At 49.6% G+C, this 20,783-nt stretch overlaps 1 protein-coding gene across 1 annotated transcript in view; it reads right to left on the bottom strand.

The window, feature by feature from the left end:
• Nucleotides 1–10,493, bottom strand: part of LOC128279078 (forkhead box protein biniou) — a 12,666-nt gene extending 2,173 nt beyond the window's left edge. Inside the window, exons 1-3 of the mRNA XM_053017800.1 lie at nt 9,121–10,493; nt 7,151–7,800; nt 5,049–5,312 (exon numbers count right to left, since the gene is read on the bottom strand). Of these exons, the coding sequence (XP_052873760.1) occupies nt 5,049–5,312; nt 7,151–7,800; nt 9,121–10,493 (2,287 nt within the window). The remainder of the gene's footprint in view (nt 1–5,048; nt 5,313–7,150; nt 7,801–9,120) is intronic.
• Nucleotides 10,494–20,783: the final 10,290 nt, after the last annotated feature.

Here is a 20,783-nt window from a genome sequence, read left to right as displayed (position 1 = left end):
TCAGACCCCGGGAAACCCGGTACAGCCCGGTGCCGACCTCAGCCAACCGTGGTTGTCCCATTCGTCGCCCATCGGCGCGGCCTGTCATCGGGAGGACCGAATTTGTTGTTCAATATTTGCGTTCACGGCTGGCCCCGAAATGTGATACGCTCCAAACAGCTCACGGCCATTTTCGGGCCGCCATTAAGGATCCCGCCTTGTTAGCGATCGCAGTAAGAAATTCCTCGTGTTAGGGAAAAAAACCCAAAACATTTCGGTTTGCTTAGGACGGTCACGGTTTCACTGGGGCTGCATCTCACGGCTGCGCAACAAATGCAATAAGTCAATATTGTCAGTCAGGGACTTCTCGAGGATGCACTTCAAACCACTCACGGTCGTTGCACGAGACGCATCGGGCGGTGCATCATCCTAGTATAGATCCAAAAATGCACCTCCCGGACAGGTTTTATTGACATTCCCACATCGCCACAAACACGACTGTCGTGCCATGGCGATTAGTGTGGAATTTCCTGTGGTTTTTTGTTTTTGGGATGAAAAATCAGCTACTGGAAAATCGGGTTTCCAAAGGGTGCACAACGATTTTCAGCCATATTGATTGTTTATTGACACAAAGGGCTGCGCAACCTGCATGCTGATGTTTTAAATAAAAATATTATCAAACAACTCTCTGTAGCTAGTCGGAAGGAACTTATTGATATTTATTTATTTATTAGTAAGTTAATTATGTCTTAATGTATTTAAATCATTTACTGACGATAAGTCGGTTTCCCTCGAAAATATCCAACGCATCATAAACAGTTTTGTTTGGTAAAAATATTAATAAACTTTTTTAGCTTATTGATAAGATTTTTATTTTTATTTTGAAACGTCTAATGAAAAACCCAAACTTAAGAAATTTTTTGTGGAATTTTTTCCCTCTACTGATGTGAAGTGACCAAAAAATGTCATAGGACACAAAAGGAATGTCAAAGATTTACATCCTAATGGTTGGCCGATATCAGATGAAAAAGGATGTGATTTCATAACCAATTAAGCATAAGTTAAATAGCAAACCAAGTTGACGTTCCGAATCGTTTAAAAAGTACTCGCAAAACAAAGGCATTTCAGTAGTGAGCTACCTAACATGAAATGAGTCAAAACAGCCAAAAGTAATGTCCAAAACCAAACTTCAAAAGTTTCCAACAACACTGCGAAATTCAACGAACGTCGGCTGGGAAGTTTTCAATAATAAAGTCTTCTGTACAGTTAGGACCATGCCCTTTCAACTTTTTTAGATTTTGCCATCATTACATTGCATCGAAAGTTTCTGAAAGTGACTTTAAAAAGTCAACTCTGAGCGACTGAAATAAAATAAAATAATTTGTTAATCAGTAATATACCTCAACAAAGATTGAACAAACGCATAAAAAGCACAAAAGAACCCTTCATAAAGCTGATAATGCGCTTCCCAAACGGGCTCCAAAATTCATTCATCGTTCCCCATCGTTTTTTGGCAGACCCCACCCCGCTAGAACCCCAATCGAGCGAAACTTTGTCGACACAAATCGTAAATCCAAAATCAAACCCCGTAAACAATGGCCGGGACCGCCCGTGCCATCGCCGAAACAGGTGATAGGGCCCCACTCATTGCCCGAGTTTTTCACAACGCGGCTTCTATTGCTTGTGCTGTGTTGTGAGTTTTTTTTTGTTCCCCTTGTTTTTGGTTCTGTTTTGCTTTCGAACCAAACGTAAGCACCCCACAGGCGGGAGGGGGAGCGACGTAGGGCAATGTTTCAAATTAAAACGGTTTGTTATGTTTTCTTTTCGCTCCTTAATGATTATCGCGCGCGGGCGGGTGGTCAGGCGGGTCCAGCTGGCGACTGGCCAAGCACGGGGAGCGTGCACGGGTGAGGAAAAGCCTCCCCAACACGCCACGCCATTGTTGCGGGACGGGACTGTGGGACCGACCGGAGAACGATCCTGCAAGGATCGAGGGCATTCGCGATAGCTGCCACCGACCACGGCGAGGCGAGGAGGGAAAACAATAAAATTGAAAATTATACACCTGTTTGCTACCGCCGTGGTGGCGGCGCAGGCGGCCGCTGGAAGGCTGGCAGGCTGGCTGGCTGGCTGGCCGGCGCGGTGGATAAATATTTGGACTAAAAACTCGATACTCCAACCAACAATAATTACATTTTGCTCATTTCGTCCGTGTAGTGTGTGGTCAAGGTTTTGTGGCGTGGAAAACTGACGGTGGAAACTCCCAAGTGATGCCCTGATGACGCTCACGGGGCCAAAAGGAATGCACCGATCACGCGGGGCACCATTCGAGTGGCTGTGTTCGACGTGCAAAACTCTACTCGATCGTGGGCCAACGGGTGTAGGAAACAATCGCTTACGCAGCATGGGTTTCTCCGGCCCTCAAACGCACACACTTTCGTTATTTGCGTACTTTGCTGCGCTCGAGCTGCATTGCTCACTTTCGACCCATTCCCAGCAGGTTTCCACCTGGTTTCGTGTAAATAAAATGTAATTAATTACTTCCTTCATCGCGGCCCTATCATCGCGCTGAGGAGTTGTGAAGTGGAAATCGAACCAAACGTTCACTATCGGCCCTCACCAGCCCCTTAGCTGCGAATGGGTCCGGAAATTTATCCCTCCACGCACCTTACGACCGCTTTTGAGGGGTCTGCCAATCAAGTGACGTGCCCCCGATCGTGGTGCGATCACTTGCAGGTCTCAAGTGTTGCGAAGATCTCACTGACTGATTTCTTGCACAGTTTGGTGTCGAAGCGAATTGAGCCACAAGTCTTGCAGGCGTTCGCGTTCGAACTCATTTAACGACTTTCTAAGACCCCTGGGAATATCCTGCGTCGAGCTACCCGGGCGAGCGCGTCACGAGCATTATCGGGACGCTTTTCGCCTGGCCACAGACCACCACATGGATGTGAGGCGGACAAAACCGCAAAGTCAATGCGTTAATCCCTTGCCTGCTTTCTGCTGTCTCGTCCATCCCGCCAGTGGCCATCGTATTCGTACTCTGCCTCATTATCCCGTCCCGTTAAAAATCACGTCCAGCAATCGTCGGTCACTGGCCGTCGGTCAGAGATTACGGTGCAAACTGCACGCAACCTAAGCGGAGTTGGGCCCGAGAACCGATCGAGAAACTCTCCGGACCGGGTTAAACCTCCCGGGCCCGAATCTCTAAACCGGAATGTCCCTAATCCCAGTGTTTGGCCAACAACGCAGAACGTTCGCTGCCCATCGATTATCGCTCATCCTTTCGTTCCGGCTCCGCCACGCATCGGCTTCCTGTCCCGGTCACGTCTCACGAGGATGAAGCAGCATCATTTGGTGGTGCTAAGCTGGGAAACTCCGTGGAAAATGCCTCAATGATAGGACACCGAGTGTTGGAATGTGCAATTAGGTTAACTAATCACCATCATCGACGCGTGCATCGGTAGTAAAAAATATGATAATGATGAAAATATTGACCAGTCAATGTCAAAAGTCACGGTGACAAAGTTTTCACGCACATTGACAGCTCGACTCACGAAACATTCGCTTTTCGGAACCGACAACGGAAAAATAAACGTAAATTTTGAATCCTTTCTCAAACGAACGAAAAATACTATGACGCACAAGCTTCGTGAAACGTTTCAGCTGTGAAAAACGCTTCAAGTCGAGCTTTTGAAATGTTTCGCGCTTTTTCCCGAAATATAGCAAAGCGCTGCAAGCGTTTCGAATTATCGATTGACTCAATGAAGCGTTTCTTGAGTATGAATATAAGGTTGGCTAAAAAGTAATCCATTACTTTATCGGAGATGGATCGATATCTCGTGAAGTATCGATCAAACAAACAATTTCAAGTTTATGCTAGTTATCAACGTAACACTTCCCACTTAATTAAAAAAATTGTTATCACTGTTTGTTGTTTGTTCCATTCATTTGTGAGTTAACAATGGAAGTCATCAAAGAGATTGAGTCAGCAAAATTGAAGCTAGGCCGTTGTGCAAAGTGTTTATGGTTCCGATACTGTAACAGTTAATTACATGGAATTTCGGTTTCTCCGATTCAGTTCAGTTATTTTTTGTGTTAAAGATGCACCTCGCACAGGCAGACACGTTGTCGAAAACGTCGATAAATCCACAGAAATAATAAAAATTGATCGGCCAAGAAAGTTCTTCTGTGTAGTTGGCGGGACTTAAAAGGAACCATTTATTATTAGTTAGCTATTATTATTAGCTTCCGTATCGACAAACACTAAATTCAGATCTCTACTGTCAAGAACCGTTTGAAGCTAGAGATTGACAAAGACCTTGTATGGAAGTTCTAATGCATCCTTCCACCTTTTTTCTCGCATTGCAATACTTCCTGAGTGATAAGAAATTGGGATCTATAGAAAATGGTAAAAATAGATCACGAGAGTTTTTCGTCAATAAGGACCAAGCCTTAAGAGGGGCATTATAAAGCTACCTATACTTACAATATACAATGCGGAAGAAGATCAACCAATTAGTTCGAATAATTCGATAAGTTGCTTTTGAGAATAGTTTCCAGTTTCGGTTTCATTTCCACACACCACAAATGCGTTTACAGTAGACTAATTTTATTGAACTCAATGTACATTATTGCTTTGTATTGTTTGATTGTGCAAACACTTCCACTACGTCTCACCGGGGCGCTAATCTTACACTCTATTCTTCCAGTTTCTCTATCAGACTATCGATCGATCCAGGTTGCACAAGGTAAGCGGAAAAAAGAAATGTCGTCACGCATCGGTCCTGTCATTTTGTTTGGCCTTCGGTCGAAACCGGGTCACACGTTCCAAAATGGCCGTCGTTGCGGATGCACATGCATTCCTTCGCATGCACACACACGCACGCGCACCTGTCCGCAGCATCAGTACGGAGTGGCCAGATTCAGATGATTTCCGTGCAGGTGATGATGGTGGTGTGCGTGTGGATGCGCAGGATGATGATGCGTATGGTGGTTATGTTGCTGCAGCTGATGTTGGTGGTGTGGGTGCGGGTGGTGGTGGTGGAGGTTATGCTGATGCAACTGCCCACTCGCACCGGACGCACTGACCATCGAATGTCCGACGAGTCCCCCGCCAATCACGTTGTAACCGCCGGTCGACGCTTTGCAGTCTCCATCGCCATCGACCAGAACGCTCGGAGGTGTGGCCGCAGGACCTTCCGCTTCCGGGTTCGATATCACCAGCGATGCGAGCGACGGAGACCCAACCGACGTTGTGCAAACCGGAGTGGTTGATCCCGTCGCGGATGTTGAAACGGGTGGTGCCATCTGCCCGAGGGATGCCATTTTTAGTCCTACAAAAGACGACCGGGAAGAACAGAAAGACAGCTTAATAATCGAATTTAATCCCTTGAACGTGAGGCCCAAAAAAATGTCGTCACGCAATCAACAAGTTGTCGCAACGATCACCAACTGTTCCCACTTCCCTATCAGCGCGAGTCTAATTTTGTCTCCATTCCCGAGGCCCACTTTGCCCCCTGCGCGTGGCCGCGCTGCTCCACAGGTTCCGGAAAGTATCGATTACCGAAACTGGGCATGAAAAAAAAAACTGCTACAAGTATGTCGGCATACGCGCTAATGGTGTGCTACACTGTTCACGATTATGCGCGCCAACGGCTCACGCGTTCTCGGCGATGGCTACGGGGAACCATAAATCAAAAGCGGATAATCGCTGCTAAAACGATACTTTCAACAGTTGGTAACCCCCACGATCGCAGGAGAAGGAACCCCGGGGAGGCTGGACGCTCTCGTCTCCATTCTCCAAGTCGGCGGCCCGTGGCTTGATCCACACGTGACACGATCGTCGCGCGCCTCATGCTTCGGGTGCACTTTTCAAGTGGCCCATCATGGAGGGATCGTGACGAAGCGCTGCGGACCGTAGCGATTCATAGTTTTGGGCGAAGATTTTTTATTCTCCAAAAGACATTTAGTTTTTCGGTGGACTTGTGGTGGATGCACTCGAACTGCTCGAAGAAGAAGTGCGCTGACGGATCGTAAAGATCTTGGGTTTTCGTACGCCCCGAATAATACGAAAGGGTAACCAAATTCAAGTGGTAATTAATGGCCCATCAGGTCCCTGGCGTCAATCAATAAAATGTACCGAGGTTCACTTTCTCTGTTCACCATTCAGGAAAATTCACTTTAAAAACCCACACAAGTGTTGTTTCAATCAAGTGAAGAAAATATTTTGTTGGGTCGCTTTTAAAACAAACAAATTAAAGCTAACCACAAGAGTAAACTACTTAATTACCTAGCAACTGTTAGTCTTGTGTTTGAATTAAAGTACAGGGTGTTCCATCACGACCCATACTATTGAAATGTTTTAAAACTCCGCTATTTGTCAGTCGACTTTGACAAATTGGCCACATTCTGAAACTTCAGTCCAAGCCGTTTTAGTCATAGATCAATTTACGGTAAAACAACGGGCAGAAATTGTAGCGCCGTACATTGAAAATAATCGTTCAACTGTGTAAATTGTGAATACTGTGCGTGCTTATTAATGCCGAATTTCTTTTGACTTCTTTCTGTAGGGCTATTTGAAGAGTAAGGTTTATGCCAACCGAAGACCACTGAAGAACTGAAAGCTAACATCACAGCGGAAGTTGCTGCTATTACGTTGTCTTTTACCGAAATGTTGTCAAATACAATTAAATATACCCAAAAAAAGGCCGCTTTTTGTGTGTCTAATGAAGGCGGCCATTTGAACGATACTGTGTTCTGAGTGAATTTCATGTTCATCTGTTAAAATCGACTGACAAATAGTGGAGTTATTAAACCTTATGATAAAATATCGCTTTCTATTTCCTTTAATACTTTTCCTCGATAGTTTTTAATTGAAGATTCTACTATTGAGTTTTAAACAGATTGGACTAAGGCAACGTAAAATTGATAAAACAATTAAAGTTTAATATTTCAATAAGCCGTGTCAATCAATAAGAATTTCATGTTAATTCTTGACTTCTCGCCGTCAGCCCAAAAAATATGCAAAACTTCAGAAGCTGAACTTTAAATTGGCTCCACAAAATAAGCGCTCCAACCGAGCATTTGCGACAAATCAACAACACACGCCTTCGACCCATTTAGGACCCCATAACGCGGCCGTTTCCGGTTCTCGGCCGGCAACTTTACTCACCACTGTCGAGCCCGTATGGTGCGGGTGTCGCCCCAGGGAACGTGTAATTTCCGTACTCCAGCACCGTGCCCCCCGCCTGAGGGCCTCCTGCCCCGTGGCCCGGCGACCCCGGTGTCTCGTGGAGGGACGTGTGCGTGATCTTCGAGTACTGCCCGAGCGCGTCGCCAGTCGGATAGTGCCAGGAGGTGACCGACGAGGACGTCGAGGATGGCGGCTCCGGGTAGAGCGATCCCTGAGGGGCCACCGGACCACCGCCTCCAGCATTGCCACCTCCTACACCGCCACCGCCACCACCGCCCATCGGTGGAGGAATGTTGGCGTAGTCGGTCGAGTAGCCGCCGTAGGGTTGCGCCGTCGCAATGTAGCCGCCGGCCAGTTCGGCAATCTCGTAGCCGCTGTTGCCGGCGGTGTAGAATGCGCTGCCGGTGGCGTATCCCTTCAGCTGCTGCTTGCGCCGGAATCCGCGCGGTCGCCGTCGCAGGCTGCCCTCGTCCTCGAACATGTACTCGGCCGACGAGTCGATCGTCCAGTAGTGGCCCTTGCCCGGTTTGCCGCACTCCTTCGGGAGCTTCTTGAAGCACTCGTTCAGGCTGAGATTGTGGCGAACCGAGTTCTTCCAGCCGTTGTACTCGCCGTTGAAGAACTCGTACCTAAACGAAACGAGAGGCGAACAGAAGACACCGTTAAACCGGCTTACTTTGAGAACTTCATACAAGATTCGTGGAGGGAATGGCCCAATCGCTTTTCGTGTGGCGTGCAATTTGTATTCACTTTAAACCCAGAAGCCGCCGGATACCGTGGACCAACAAACCTATGGACACCACCGGTGAACCAGCACCGGACCGTTTCTATCTATCTGTGGGAAATGCTCTATGATAGGCGTCCAAAAATAGACACACACACTCGCGTTGCAAACTTTCAACGCGGATGAGCTCCCATCGAGTGGCTGGGAATGATGTCACTCCCCGGCCGGTGTGCGCCGGTTCCGAAACACATCGGGCACACTTATGCTGCGCTTCGGAGTCGACTGACCAAGTATCAAAGGGGTTGATCGAAAAGTTTCACGACATTGGAATTTCCGCGGGCTACGTATATCCGATTTTCGATTTTGTGGCGTTAGGTTGCTACACATGTCAGTGACTTGTGGTGAAAAGTTCGCCTATTTTGAGTAATTGGTCAATTTTTGACAGCAGTTTTGCTTGGACAAGATTTGGCAAATCGGCGATGCCGTCTTTATCTCCTAAATCGTATCGTAGCGTCGTCCTTTCACGGCATCTTTCAGTTTCTGGAATAAGAAAAAGTCACAGGGAGCCAGATCAAGAGAATACGGTAGCTTAGGCATCATTAGAGTGTTTTTTTTTTAATTTAGAGTGTTGTTTTGGCCTAAAATTCGCGCAGAACCCACGATGTGTGAGCAGGAGTGCGACAGCCAATTTTGGGTTTCCCACAAATCCGGGCATTTGTGACGGATTGCTTCGGGCAAATTGCGTTTATAACCTGCAGGATCCACCACGATCCTGCAATCGAAGAAAACTGTAAGCAAAACTATTCACATTCGACCAAATTTGGCTTTTCGACATTCACATCTTCTCCGCCCTCTGAAACAATTTTGAACCACCAATAAGCGCTGCTTTGGGTCATAATAGCTTCACCATAAGCCACAGTCAACATTTGGAATGCTTTGGCGGTCTTAATTTCGTTTTTCACATAAAATTTCATAAAGATTTCTTGCCATCCATTTTTTGAAAGAGACAAAAATCGAAGATGAGCCAAATCTTGTCCCAGCTAAAAAAGTTGTCAAAAATTGCCCGATTACTCAAAATGGCTGAACTTTTCACCATAAGTCACTGACATGTGTAGCAACCTAACGCCAAAAAATAGAGAATCGAACATACGTAGCTCGTGGATATCTTACTACTTTTTGAACAGCCCTCGATTATTTGGACCACCAGGACCACCGCGGGACTCACTTCGACTGCAGATACTTGTAGATTTCGCTGAGCGTGCGGCGCCGATGGGGCGAATCCTTGATCGCCATCACGATCATGTTGATGTAGCTGAGCTGCGGTTTCTCCTGCCGTCGGCCCCCGTGCGCCTTCTTCTGGCCCTCGGGCGTAGTGCTGCTCAGCTGCTGTTCTCCACCACCACCGCCAGCGCCGGCGCTGATGCTACCCTTCCGGGCAATGACACCACCGGACGAGCTGGCGACATTACCACACACGCTGCCTCCCGCACTGCCTCCACTGACGGGCGGTGTCGTGCTGGAGCCGGGCGATCCGAGCGGAGTCACCGGTGACACCGATTTGGACACCGAATGTCCTGCGAGCGGATTGACCGTTATATGGCCCGCACCGACGGACGAGCTTCCGACGCTTCCCACCTCACAGAGTGGCGGTTCACCCGTCGGCGGCTGGTGGTGTTGGTGGTGGTGCTGCAAATGCTGCTGGTGGTGATGTTGCAGCACCGTGTAAGGATTGGTCACGATCGTCGATGAGGAAGTTGGGGATATGGTTCCACTGCCGCTGCTACCGTTACTGCGCGCCCGCTCCTGCATCGTTCCGACGAGCTCCACCGAGGACACGGGAACCACCCCGTAACCCATCATCGAGCCACCGAGAGGTTCCGAGCTGCCACTGGCCGTTAGTTTCAGGGTGTTGATGGAGCTTTCCAGCAGGTACCCGTTGGCCACGGGACCACGGGCTGCTCCGTCCACCAGGACCGACTCGCCCACCACCGGATCGTCGTTCACCTGCGAGATCAGGTACGGCGATCGGTGGTTGATGTAGTACGAGGACAGCTTCTCGAACGGGTGGTACATCGAGGGTATTTTGACCCCGTCCCCTTCCGGCTTCAGCTCGCCGCCGGTCTGGTAAGCGGCGATCGACGGCGAATGGCGCTCATCCATCTCGTCCTTCACGTCCATCTGCTGGTGTTGCTGGTGCTGTTGCTGAGACTCCTGATGATGATGATGATGATGATGATACTGTTGCTGGTGCTGGTGGATCTGGAAGTGCTCACGAAAATGCTGCTGCTGGTGCTGCTGCGGGGGATGTTGCTGAGAATTATGTTGCTGGGATGCTGCCGGGTGAGCGATCGTGTGCGTCCCGTGCGGATGGTAATGATGGTAGTGATGATTCATCATCGACCGATCGTCCTGCAGCCCCTGAAGGGCCGGATTCTCAATGATGTGCGGTGTGGCCATCACGATGTTCGACGAGAGGGGCCGATAGTGATAGCCGGCGCTCGGCGGAACGTTGTGACCGCCGACTAGGAGACCCTGATCCTCGCTCCCATCCCCGATCGTACCCACCGTCACATCCATGTGCTCTTCCGTTTTTATCATCTTTACACCCTCTCTAGTTATCACAACCGAGGCGTCACAATTTTGCACAACCACACAATTCACCAATTCACCATTCGTCGATCAAAAGATCACCCCAGATCGTTTCCAGCACTAGTTGCACTTCACTCGATTTCACCAATTAATCCAAGATACACCGAAGCCGCGACACTAGTCCATCCGTACACAGTAACACTTCACCAGAGCGCCTTCTGAAGACGTCCGATCCGGAGCGACCGCGGAACCAGAATAGTGCAAGCGCACTTGAGGAGAAGCCGCCGAGGCCCTGTCCGCACTTGACGAAGCGTAATGATCGACTAATTTGAGAAATCCTTTCGAAAAAACAAAATACCTCCCGAAATGTAAACAACGGACCCGGGCTCGGAGCGATCGGTTCTCCGTCCGTCGCCGCCGACCGTCCTTTCCTTTCCGAACACGCGGAGGATCCGCGCCGGTCCGGGTGCTGGCGCGCGGGATGGTCGCCGGAGTCGACGCCAAAATCCGACCATCGTCCAAGTGTGGGATCACACACACACATCGCGCACCACATGTGCCCACTGTCCGTCCCGGTTGCTCGCCCTGTGTCACTCCAGAACGGTGCCGGGTTGTATCTTTTCTCGCGCGCGCGCGCATTTTCCGTTGCCTCTGCGCTCGGCTCAGCGCGTTTTTTTAACCCGAAGATGCACGCGATGGTTTAGTGGTTTGGTTTTATTTCAGCAGCAACTTACTAAACCTGCAAAAATTGTTATCTGTAAAAAATTAACTTGAATTGAAGATCACTCTCATGTGGGAACTTTAAAGAGAACTTTAAATTAAAATTAAAACAGGAACCTTAAGTCACTAATAATACTATTCCAGTCAATAATCGGGATAACATGCCTAACATGCCTTTTGACATGGTCGATCACCTCTCCATTTCGCCTATCCTTAATACAGGGTGTCCAAACAAGTCTTCTTTTTTTCATTTTGTTATAAAACAAAAACGGCTGAATATTTTTCGATGCTTAAACATTTATTTGAAAGGTTGATTCTTAAATTTTTTTTATGAAAAATAATTTTGGTCAAATGTCTACCACAATTGGTTTGGCAGTAGCCCATTCGGTCGACCTATTTTTGAGTACATTTTCGATTGTATCTGGTCTTATTTCGGCAATAGCAACTTGAATTTGGAACTTGAGGTCGTCAATAGTTACTCGTTTGTTCGTGTAACATGAATATCGATTGTGACTGTCGATGTATGGCACGTAGCGCCGTCCTGTTGAAACCAAATGCCGTCCAAGTTCTCAGCTTCAATTTCGCCGAAAAACCAATCAGCCAAAATCCGCACCAAACAATAACTCGTTGTGGGTGCATTGGCTTCTCTTGCACGATATGTGGCTTTTCCAATCCACAATACTGCTTATTAACATGCTACCGAGGTGAAAATTAGCTCCAATGAAATGTGCTTTTGACGGATGATTTGACGACCTACCACTTTGGACATAAATTTTTAATATTTTCCAATTTTCTACAACCAAAACTTTATTTTATACATAAATTCTAAGAATCTACCTTTCAAATAAATGTTTAAGCATCGAAAAATATTCAGCCGTTTTTGTTTTATAACAAAATGAAAAAAAGAAGACTTGTTTGGACACCCTGTACAACTTTTGCTGTCAGGTAGAGCGATAATGTCTAGCACTGGACTAAGTGATCCCTTAATTGTAAAATATCTGGGCAACAATATTTCCATAAGTGTCTTTGAGCTCCTTAAAATTTTGAATTATGCCTATTATCATGTTTTACTAGAGGTCAGGTATTAGAGTTGTAAACCAGCTTTAGGCTGAGTAATTAGGCTAAACGTTCGTTGATTAAATAATAAATAAATGATTAAATAGATGAAGTCACGAATTTGGCCAGATACTCCAACTTGCACCATGATCTGGATAACAAAATCAAATCGCTCAAAAGAAATGGCCCAAAGGATCCTATTCGAGGAAACGATCCAAAAGATACTGCTAGCTGAACAAACCACCAACGTGTAGCGTTTATATAAATTCGAAATGTGGAAAATTCAAGAAGCCTTTTTTAATTGATACTTTCTAGACTCAACCGCAACACTGAATCTTATATTTAAAGGACAAATTGAATCCGACGGTTCTAATTGAACGTCTAATAGTGCATTGATTAAATCGTACCTCAAACTTAAAAAAGTCGTCGGTAGTCGTAGTAGAACCCATTAGGAAATCTGGAGATATTACACCAAGCTTGACTTATAAATAATGTCCGTTTCCGTATACTTTACCCATTTCAATATTGTGCCTTTAAAATATTTAATTATCGCAATTTAATTTCATCGAATGATGATGTTTCGGCAACTCAATTTTGGATGAAACGCCGGTCGGCTAGGTGTGAATAAAACGGGTTCCCCTCGAAGGGTTAAAGGGGCCGCAAAGGGGGCCATTCCCATTCGCCACATTCGGGACGCGCCATTGGTACTTACGACTCTGACTTTCTGCTTCGCAGACAAAATCGTTTTGGATGCTGATGCGCGATCGAGAGCACAAGTTTTCGCGGTGTGACCTCGAACCGATGGCCACGGGGAAAGGTATTGAATTTTTCTTTGGGAGCTCCTGCGCCTAGCCGGCCCGAAGACAAATGGCCAGCGCTAATGGCTGCCGTAGAGAACGCGGGAACGGCAAGCGGTTCCTTCCTGAGAAGAATAGTTGATGATTGATCATATCGCACCAACCGCCAAGACGGTCGCGGGCTCAACGTCTTCATTAGCGCCCACAGATCGCCCGAAAGGCTGAACATTGACCAGAGCGGGACCAGAGCATTCTTGGGACAGTAAAATGGGTTTAATGGGTCTTTCTTTCGCACAGTTTCTTGCTTTTATTATTGCACCCTTTTTTATTGTTTTAGTTTTATTCGCCATAAAAACGCCTCATGTGCCTCCCAAGGATGGCGTGAAATGAAGCACATTGAATAACAATAACTCACATTATTGACCATAAAACCCGTTTAACTTAGGCCACGGCCACCCGTTCCGATCCGAACACCCACACACGCATTTTACGTTCCACGGAGAGCGCACACACACACGGCCACCGGGTGGATTAAGTCACGGTCCCAAGACAAGACAAGACAAGATACCCAAGAAGCGAAGATGCGTTGAAAATGCGCGGTGCGGACATAACTGCGCCGAATCCAACAGCATCTCCGAGACGGAAAAAGGCGGAGCTAACAGCGAAACGACCGACTTTTAATGTCCGAAGTCCGAGGGTTAAAAGTTTCCCTCGTTCGCCCCTCGAGTGAGGAACGAAAATGATCGTTCAAATGAGCGCAAAGGAGGCCAAGACGGCTCGGGGCAGGAAGCCAAATCAATCAGCACCGAAACGGGGATCCGCGCACCAGCCAACCAATGGCGGACGGAACGCTGGTTCGTCCATCGTCGAGGTCTTTTTTTTGCGCGTCCCCCACCCGGGCCACCCAGCAGCTCAAAATGAAGATCGTCCCCGAGAAGCACCGGGCCCCCGATCGATGGAGCGATTTTTCAAGCAAAAAGGATCAATTTGTATCCGCCGGTCGCTCGGGGGGGCGACGATTGAACGGAGCGACCACTTTCGACATTCCGGAGGTTTATTAGCATCGCGCAGCAAATATGGTGGGACCGCGCGCTCAGCATACTTTCGTTTGTTTACAATCGAATAATTCCGCCTTTCAATGGTTCCGATCGAACAGCGTCAGCAGTTTGTGTCGTGAGTCGCCATTAGCATGATGGCGTTGATTTGGCACCAAAAACCGCTCGATGAAACTGTAGCCAAAGTCGTTTTGCTGATCCAGAATAATTCCCAAATCAGTTCCAAGCTGTATGTGTAAGGTTTTAATCAGGCTTGAGTCTAAAAAAGAAAATAAACAAAACAAATAAATAGTTCAAATTGACAAACAAGAATTTTTCCTTTGAATCCATTACGAATAATTAAGAGAAAGACGACTTTTTCCTAAATCCCCCCGTAAATGGTGGGCCGCGCACCGTCCGAGTCCTGCCCATTCATAAGGACCGTAAGGCCTCCTCAGCACGTTACTTGAATGACCCATTCTTCACGCGATGTGGCAACATAAATACCGCCGGAGTGTGTACGCTAAAAAGCCAAGTTACTATTTCTTTCGCCAACCTTCCTAGTAAACAAACGCAGTCCAACCGATACCGATCGTCGGTCCTGGACCTGGGGGCTGGAGAGCGATGCTGTCTCATTCACCGGCTAAAGTTTATCAAACTCTGCACACCACCCATAAACACACTCACACACGGGGGAGAGAGAGAGGGAGGAAACAAGAAACAAATATTCCAAATATCCTCCATTACTACATCGGCATCGGATTGACCGGATTCCGGACCAGGTCGCGTGACCAGGCCCGGCGAAAAGGTCAAGATCTGCATTAGGCGCCGTCCCGGCTGCCCCGGTCAGGCCCGGAATAATCAACATCTTCATCGTCATCGGGCCACCGGTGGCCTCTCCCCCCGCCCCGGACGACTCGTCCTCTGGTCCGCGAAAGATAATCACACACATCGCGGCGGTACACGGCGCGGATCTCCATTCACTAAAATATGTTGTATATCTTCATTGGTTGTAAATGTTTATGATAGCGAAAGCGCAACCTCAACCGCCAAAGTGGCCACACTCTCCGGGGCTGGCGCACCGCTCCAGACTCGCCCAGAGCCGCCGAATCACGGAAACATAAGCGACCGTGGACCGGGGACCGGAGCCGGCCAGGGGCCTTCCTCTATTTGATAAACAGTGCTTTATAATTTATAACAAAATATAAATTGTTTATATAAAATCGTTATACAATCTCCAGGGCGGCCGGTGGCCGGGCACCGGGTTTTGACCCGGTCCCGGACGACGACGGACTGGTGTGTGTGTGTGCCGGTGCTTTGGTGTTATTGTTTGTTTGTGACCACGCGCAAAGGAACTTCCTTAAGTGGCCACCGGGCCAAGCCCCCCCTCCCGGCCCATCCGGGAAGGCCGTGACCGCCGCCCGAAGCCTGTCTCGGAATCCCGGTATTAGGGGTGAGCGAATGGGGTGAACCTCAACTCGTCGAACCGGCGCCAAATACAATGCTAAAACTGCTAGTGTTTGTAAACAACTAAACTGCGTGCTGGCCGCGTATTGGTAAAGTTTCAAAACATAGGCCATACCGGCAGCCTGGAACACGGGGTAGGTCGCACGGCTGTGCTGGTGTTGGTGGCCGGACCCGGTTATGTTTATCATCGGAGGAACTGACCATCCTCCGCCTGATCGGCCAATGTTTTGTTGGGAAAGCGTCCCGGGAAAGGATAAACTATCGCGCGACGCGACCCGGGAGGATGTTTAGGCCGAGGTTTATGAACGGAGGTTTTATTCGGCCTCGACCATGACCCTCCAGCTCCAAGCCACGGTCGGCTAATAAATGGGATGAGCTTATTTTCATTGTTAATGGCTAACAAAACTTTACTGCCAGCTGAATGGGCTTTGCCATCTCATAAAACCCCGGCGAAGGACCCGGGGTATTCCTTTTCGGAAGGTGTGACCCCAACACCAGAGGACCTTCTCCGAAAACGAGTGTGTAACAGATTTCGCATCTAAATCCAAATACCGCACACTTTTTAACAACGAAAACTATTGCCTGGCGAGTCCGAACAAGACAAAAATAACGCTACAAAGTGCAGGGCCGGATTCATAAATAGATCAATCGCGTCGATCGATCAAAGCATAGCCTGCAGGGTTTTCCCTCAAAGCGCTGAACCCGATTTCCGGCTGACGGACGTCGACTAAACTGCAGCCCGTCGTCGTCGTCGTCCAAGATCCGGAACAACCCCGAGAGCGGTGTTTCGCTTTCATCACCTTTCAAGTTTGACTTGTTGATGACTGCTGCTGCTGGCTGGATCCAAATCACACTCGCTTATGGTGGGGAAAAATCGAACCACAAATGGAAAATAAATCATCATCGCGGTGCAGGGTGGAAAAACCTGCCGCCGATCCGAAAGCCAGCCAGCCTTTGATCTGATTCCCTTCCGCTCCAGAGGGTGGAAACCCAATGGCACGAGCAGTTGCACCCGACGATGTAAAGGGCCGAACCGAGTCGGGAGGAAAATTCAAGGAGCAGAACGCGCCAGATTATTAGCACCTCGTGATGGGCTGCCAAGGTGCGAAGGAAACTGAAAACCAGAGCCGAACCGATTCGATTTTCCCCGCCGGAATCGCTTCAAATTCCGTGTTAACTGTTCGGCCATTAAAATCCGATTTGCTCAAACCTTTTTGGGGGGGCCACAGGGCGTTCGGATGCCGGGTTAGCAATTAGAACCTCATTCGGAAGAGGCCTCGGGGTGTGTTGAATGATTATTGCCGGAGATCCAATCGATGCCCGGCCATTGATGTGGTTCGCTCCGGAATTTTCTTTTCTACCTCCAACCACGCAACGACCTCAACGCCCTAGAGGGTTCTATTTTCGTAGCCGACGATCTCGTTGCTCGAGGATGATCGCCTCCCATTTCCCAATTTTGCGTAGTCAGTGCGCGCCGCGATCCGACCGGGGCGGATCCGGTTCGTTTGGCGCTAGTTTTCAAATCAAAACTTGAGTTCAAGGATCGTAGAGTGGACACGCGAGCTGGTGCCGGAGGAGCGCTCGGGTGGCATCCGGTGGCGGGCGATGCATCGATGCATCGGTCCGCTCCGTCTCGGAAACGGTCGCGAAGCCGCGATTTATAAATTAATTAGTGTAAAAACATTAAAATGTCATAATTCCACCGGCGGCCATTGTTTACATCCAGTACTAATTATAAGCATTATTTACGCCGAACGCCCGTTCGCCCGGAAAACGTAAACAAAGTCCGTTCCGGGCCGGTCGGGCGCACCGGGGTGGCGGGGCCGGCCCGTTTTCCCGGGAACGCGACCGTAAAGGAAAAGTCGTTCCGTCGGCTGTGGCTGTCGGAAAACGGTGCTGCGCCACGCCGACGTTTAGCGTCCCGGCCCGGCTCCGGGACCGATTGTGGCGAGTGAAACGTCGGTCGAGGCTGCTTTGGAGCCGCGTCACCCCAAAGATGGTGGCCGGCCGCCCCAGGGTCGGTCGGAAACTGGAAACCGAAGGGCCGGCAGCGGCGGCTAAATATAGACCGGTCCGGCAAGGCCAACATAATGGTGGTCAATTTGAAGCAGACCCGACTTTTCATCAAGCGATTAAGTGAACGGGAAAACATTCATCCAAACCCCCGCTTCGGATGTTACTAATTGCGAGTCCAAAAAAATTTGCTGTGCCCGTCGAACTTCCGGTGCGATGCCATCGATAAAATTAGTTCTCAAGGATGCGAGCGGCCAGGGCCACTACCGCCAGGCTGCGGAGCCATTGTTTTCCAAGGGGTGTCATTTTCATTAACCAGTCCTGCCCCCGGGGGGATGGCCAGTAAAATATATGTGTATCCGACCCGGGCGGGGGCCGTCTGCACAACATCACCGGCAGCGATCGATTATCGAGTGGACGGGTGGGCCCACCCCGGCGAGGAGAGTTAATCTCCTGTGGGTCGGGCCAGGGCCACACCGAACCGAAGGATCCAGCAGCGGCACCCGACCGGCGGCACCCGACCGGCGGCAGTGAAAAATTTATGCTGCCACGTCAGTGTCGGATCTCGGACGTGTCGCTTCCTGTGGCGGGCAGTTGGTACCCGGGGCCCGGTCCGGGTGCGCGCGATTTCTATTTTTCGATCGATCCAAAAAACCTCATAACGATCGAACGTTAGCTTCGATCGAAGCGAGATCGAGGTTTTCTTTTTTTTTGGGGTTGGGTGCCCCGATCCAATTCGAGCTTCATGTGGCCGACATTCTGGAGAGTGCCGGGATCGGCTTGCTAATTTCGAACTCGTCAGCCACGGCACCGGTATGTGGCGATTTCGACAACACCCCTCTGGGTCACCATCTGGGTGGTCCGACATCGATCCTGGCCTCGGTTTTTGGTGGCGGTAGCGGCGACGTAACATTACGGAACACACGTACACATTTTCCCGGTCGCGTCACTGTCACAGCAGCGGCTATGTGTGTTCCGATCGAAAGGCGATCCGCTTTTGGTGTGGCTGTCAAACGATGAGCTCTTCTGGCGGCCCGACATTAAAGGAGCCGGTCCGCCGGTCCGCGGCCGTCAATATTCTCACATGTGCGCCGTCGTGGGCCGCGCGAGTTCCCGCGGCACCATTTGGCGCAGTCGAAATGGAACGGAAAATCGTCTGATGTTTCATCTTGCGGTGGCCCAGGACACCGCAACTAAAAGGTCCGTGTGCCGCACCGTGTTTTGGCTTCCCGCTTTTTAACACAGCAGACGATCTCGGTGCCGATCGGATCACCGCCTAATCGAAACGGATCGCTGGCTGGCTGGCTGGCGTTCGGGGCGTTATTTATTTGTTCACAGCTCACGCCTTTCACGCCACGGAAAAGAGGCGCCACGTGAACGGGTGTGTGAGTGTTTTTTCTCCACTGATCTTAGGACATGCCAGACCGCGATCTGGCCGCGACGGGGGATTGATTTTCCCCGTTTTTATATGTATTTTTAGGTGGGTAATCGATTTCTCTCACCGCGGTTGCTTCACGGTAGCCAGCCGCATCAATCACGGGGTTCCGAGTGGCGCACGGGCCGGCTTCTTTCCCAACACAGAGGGCTTGGCTCCCACAGTCCTCCAATCGTTAACAATTGAACTCGAGTCGGTCGGACGATCCAAACAGCAATAACTGTCATGTTCCAGGCTAAATAGCCCTTCTGTCGTACAGTTATCGGGTTCCGTATGTTCTGGAACGGCCGGCCACATGTCCTCGAGGCGCCATCGTTTGTCATCCTGGGCTGCCGACATGGCGCTACTCGGTTGGTGGCCCGGCGGCGGCGTCAATTTGTCACATACAACCCACGGAACCCGTAAGCAGTCAGGCTCTTCCACTCAGCGGAAGGACTCGGCCGGTCTGTCCCGTGACATGTAATCGATCTTTGTTTTCATTCCGTCGGTTCGGCCCCGTCGGTGCACGTGGACCGGCTGGCGTGGCCACCAACTGGCCACTTGCTGTCGCCGACCAACCGCGTCGGCGTCGTGCTCGAGAGGACGCGTCCCTCCGAACGAATGGGTGGTCAATTTGCGCAGACCATCGTGTTTTTGTTTTTTGCTCGGGGCCAGGTTTCAAGTACCCTACAATAAACAACCATTAGCGACTAGTAATGAGCAGTAAAAAAAAAGGACGGTGGTACAAGCTGGCAGAAATTCCACAGAAAAGTTTGCCCTTTGGCGTTTGAATTCGAATTGGAACTGTTGCAACTCAATCCCAACGGTTGAGTAAGCCTTTCGGCTCTAATTTCTTCAAGATCAGTTGCGGCGGTCGAGATGCCGTGCCGCTAGCGGCATACGAGCATTGTGAAACTTGAACGGTGATCAATAAAATTGGATTCCCTAAAAAGCCTTAAAATCGTTGTCGAAAAAAGAACACCAAGGGCCGGTTGTGGACTGTCAGCGCAAGCCGTCAGGTTCTTGGGCCACACGGCCCTCACGGCCTCGCCGTTCCGATCGGCCATAAAACATGATCAAGCCGTTACGGGCTTCCTGTTGCCGCCAAAAAACCCAGAAAACCTCAAAACCCCGAGCCCGCCGGAACATGTGTTTTGCTTCATGTTCGTGCCCGGCCCCGTTCGGTGCACTGCGTTGCATTCGTTGCATTGTTTACATTGTTGCGTGTGTTTTACACGCAAAGGGGAGAATTTGGCAGATTGGCTGGCCCGAAGACACAGAGCCACGCAGTGATCCTCAAGTGATGGTTCACACTGGGCCCGCTGGGAAGGTGCACCCGAACCCGATAAAGGGATGCGATCCTGGCCCATCATGCTGGGATGTGTGGGCCGACGGCCCAACATGTCTTCACTCATGGAACAAAAATGCATCCACGGGATATGAATTATTGAACTGGCTCTGGCTGCGATGGATGTAAATATTTACGTTATAGCCAAACCTCTGGATCAAGCCGAGTCATAACCTCTGCGGCTCTGGTGCGTCTTCTGCGCCCGCAGGACCACAGGAAGATCGGTCGGCTGGCCTGGCCTGGCCTGGAGTGGAAACCGTAGATACTGTGCACGGACCTTTAGTGCTCTAGAGGCTCATTAGTGTTCGGCTAGCGATCATCTCACAGCTCACCTTCAAGCAGCATTTTCCTGCTCCTCGTACCGCCGGCTGGAATGGTGACTCCAGAACACGCTGGCGTGTGGATTGATGTACAGAAAATGTACAGCCTCTCGATCGAACCAAGTTCGGG

The sequence above is a fragment of the Anopheles cruzii genome, chromosome 2 (assembly GCF_943734635.1).
Source record: "Anopheles cruzii chromosome 2, idAnoCruzAS_RS32_06, whole genome shotgun sequence".
Taxonomy (NCBI): Eukaryota; Metazoa; Arthropoda; class Insecta; order Diptera; family Culicidae; genus Anopheles; species Anopheles cruzii.
This window is presented reverse-complemented; position numbering and strand designations above follow the sequence as displayed.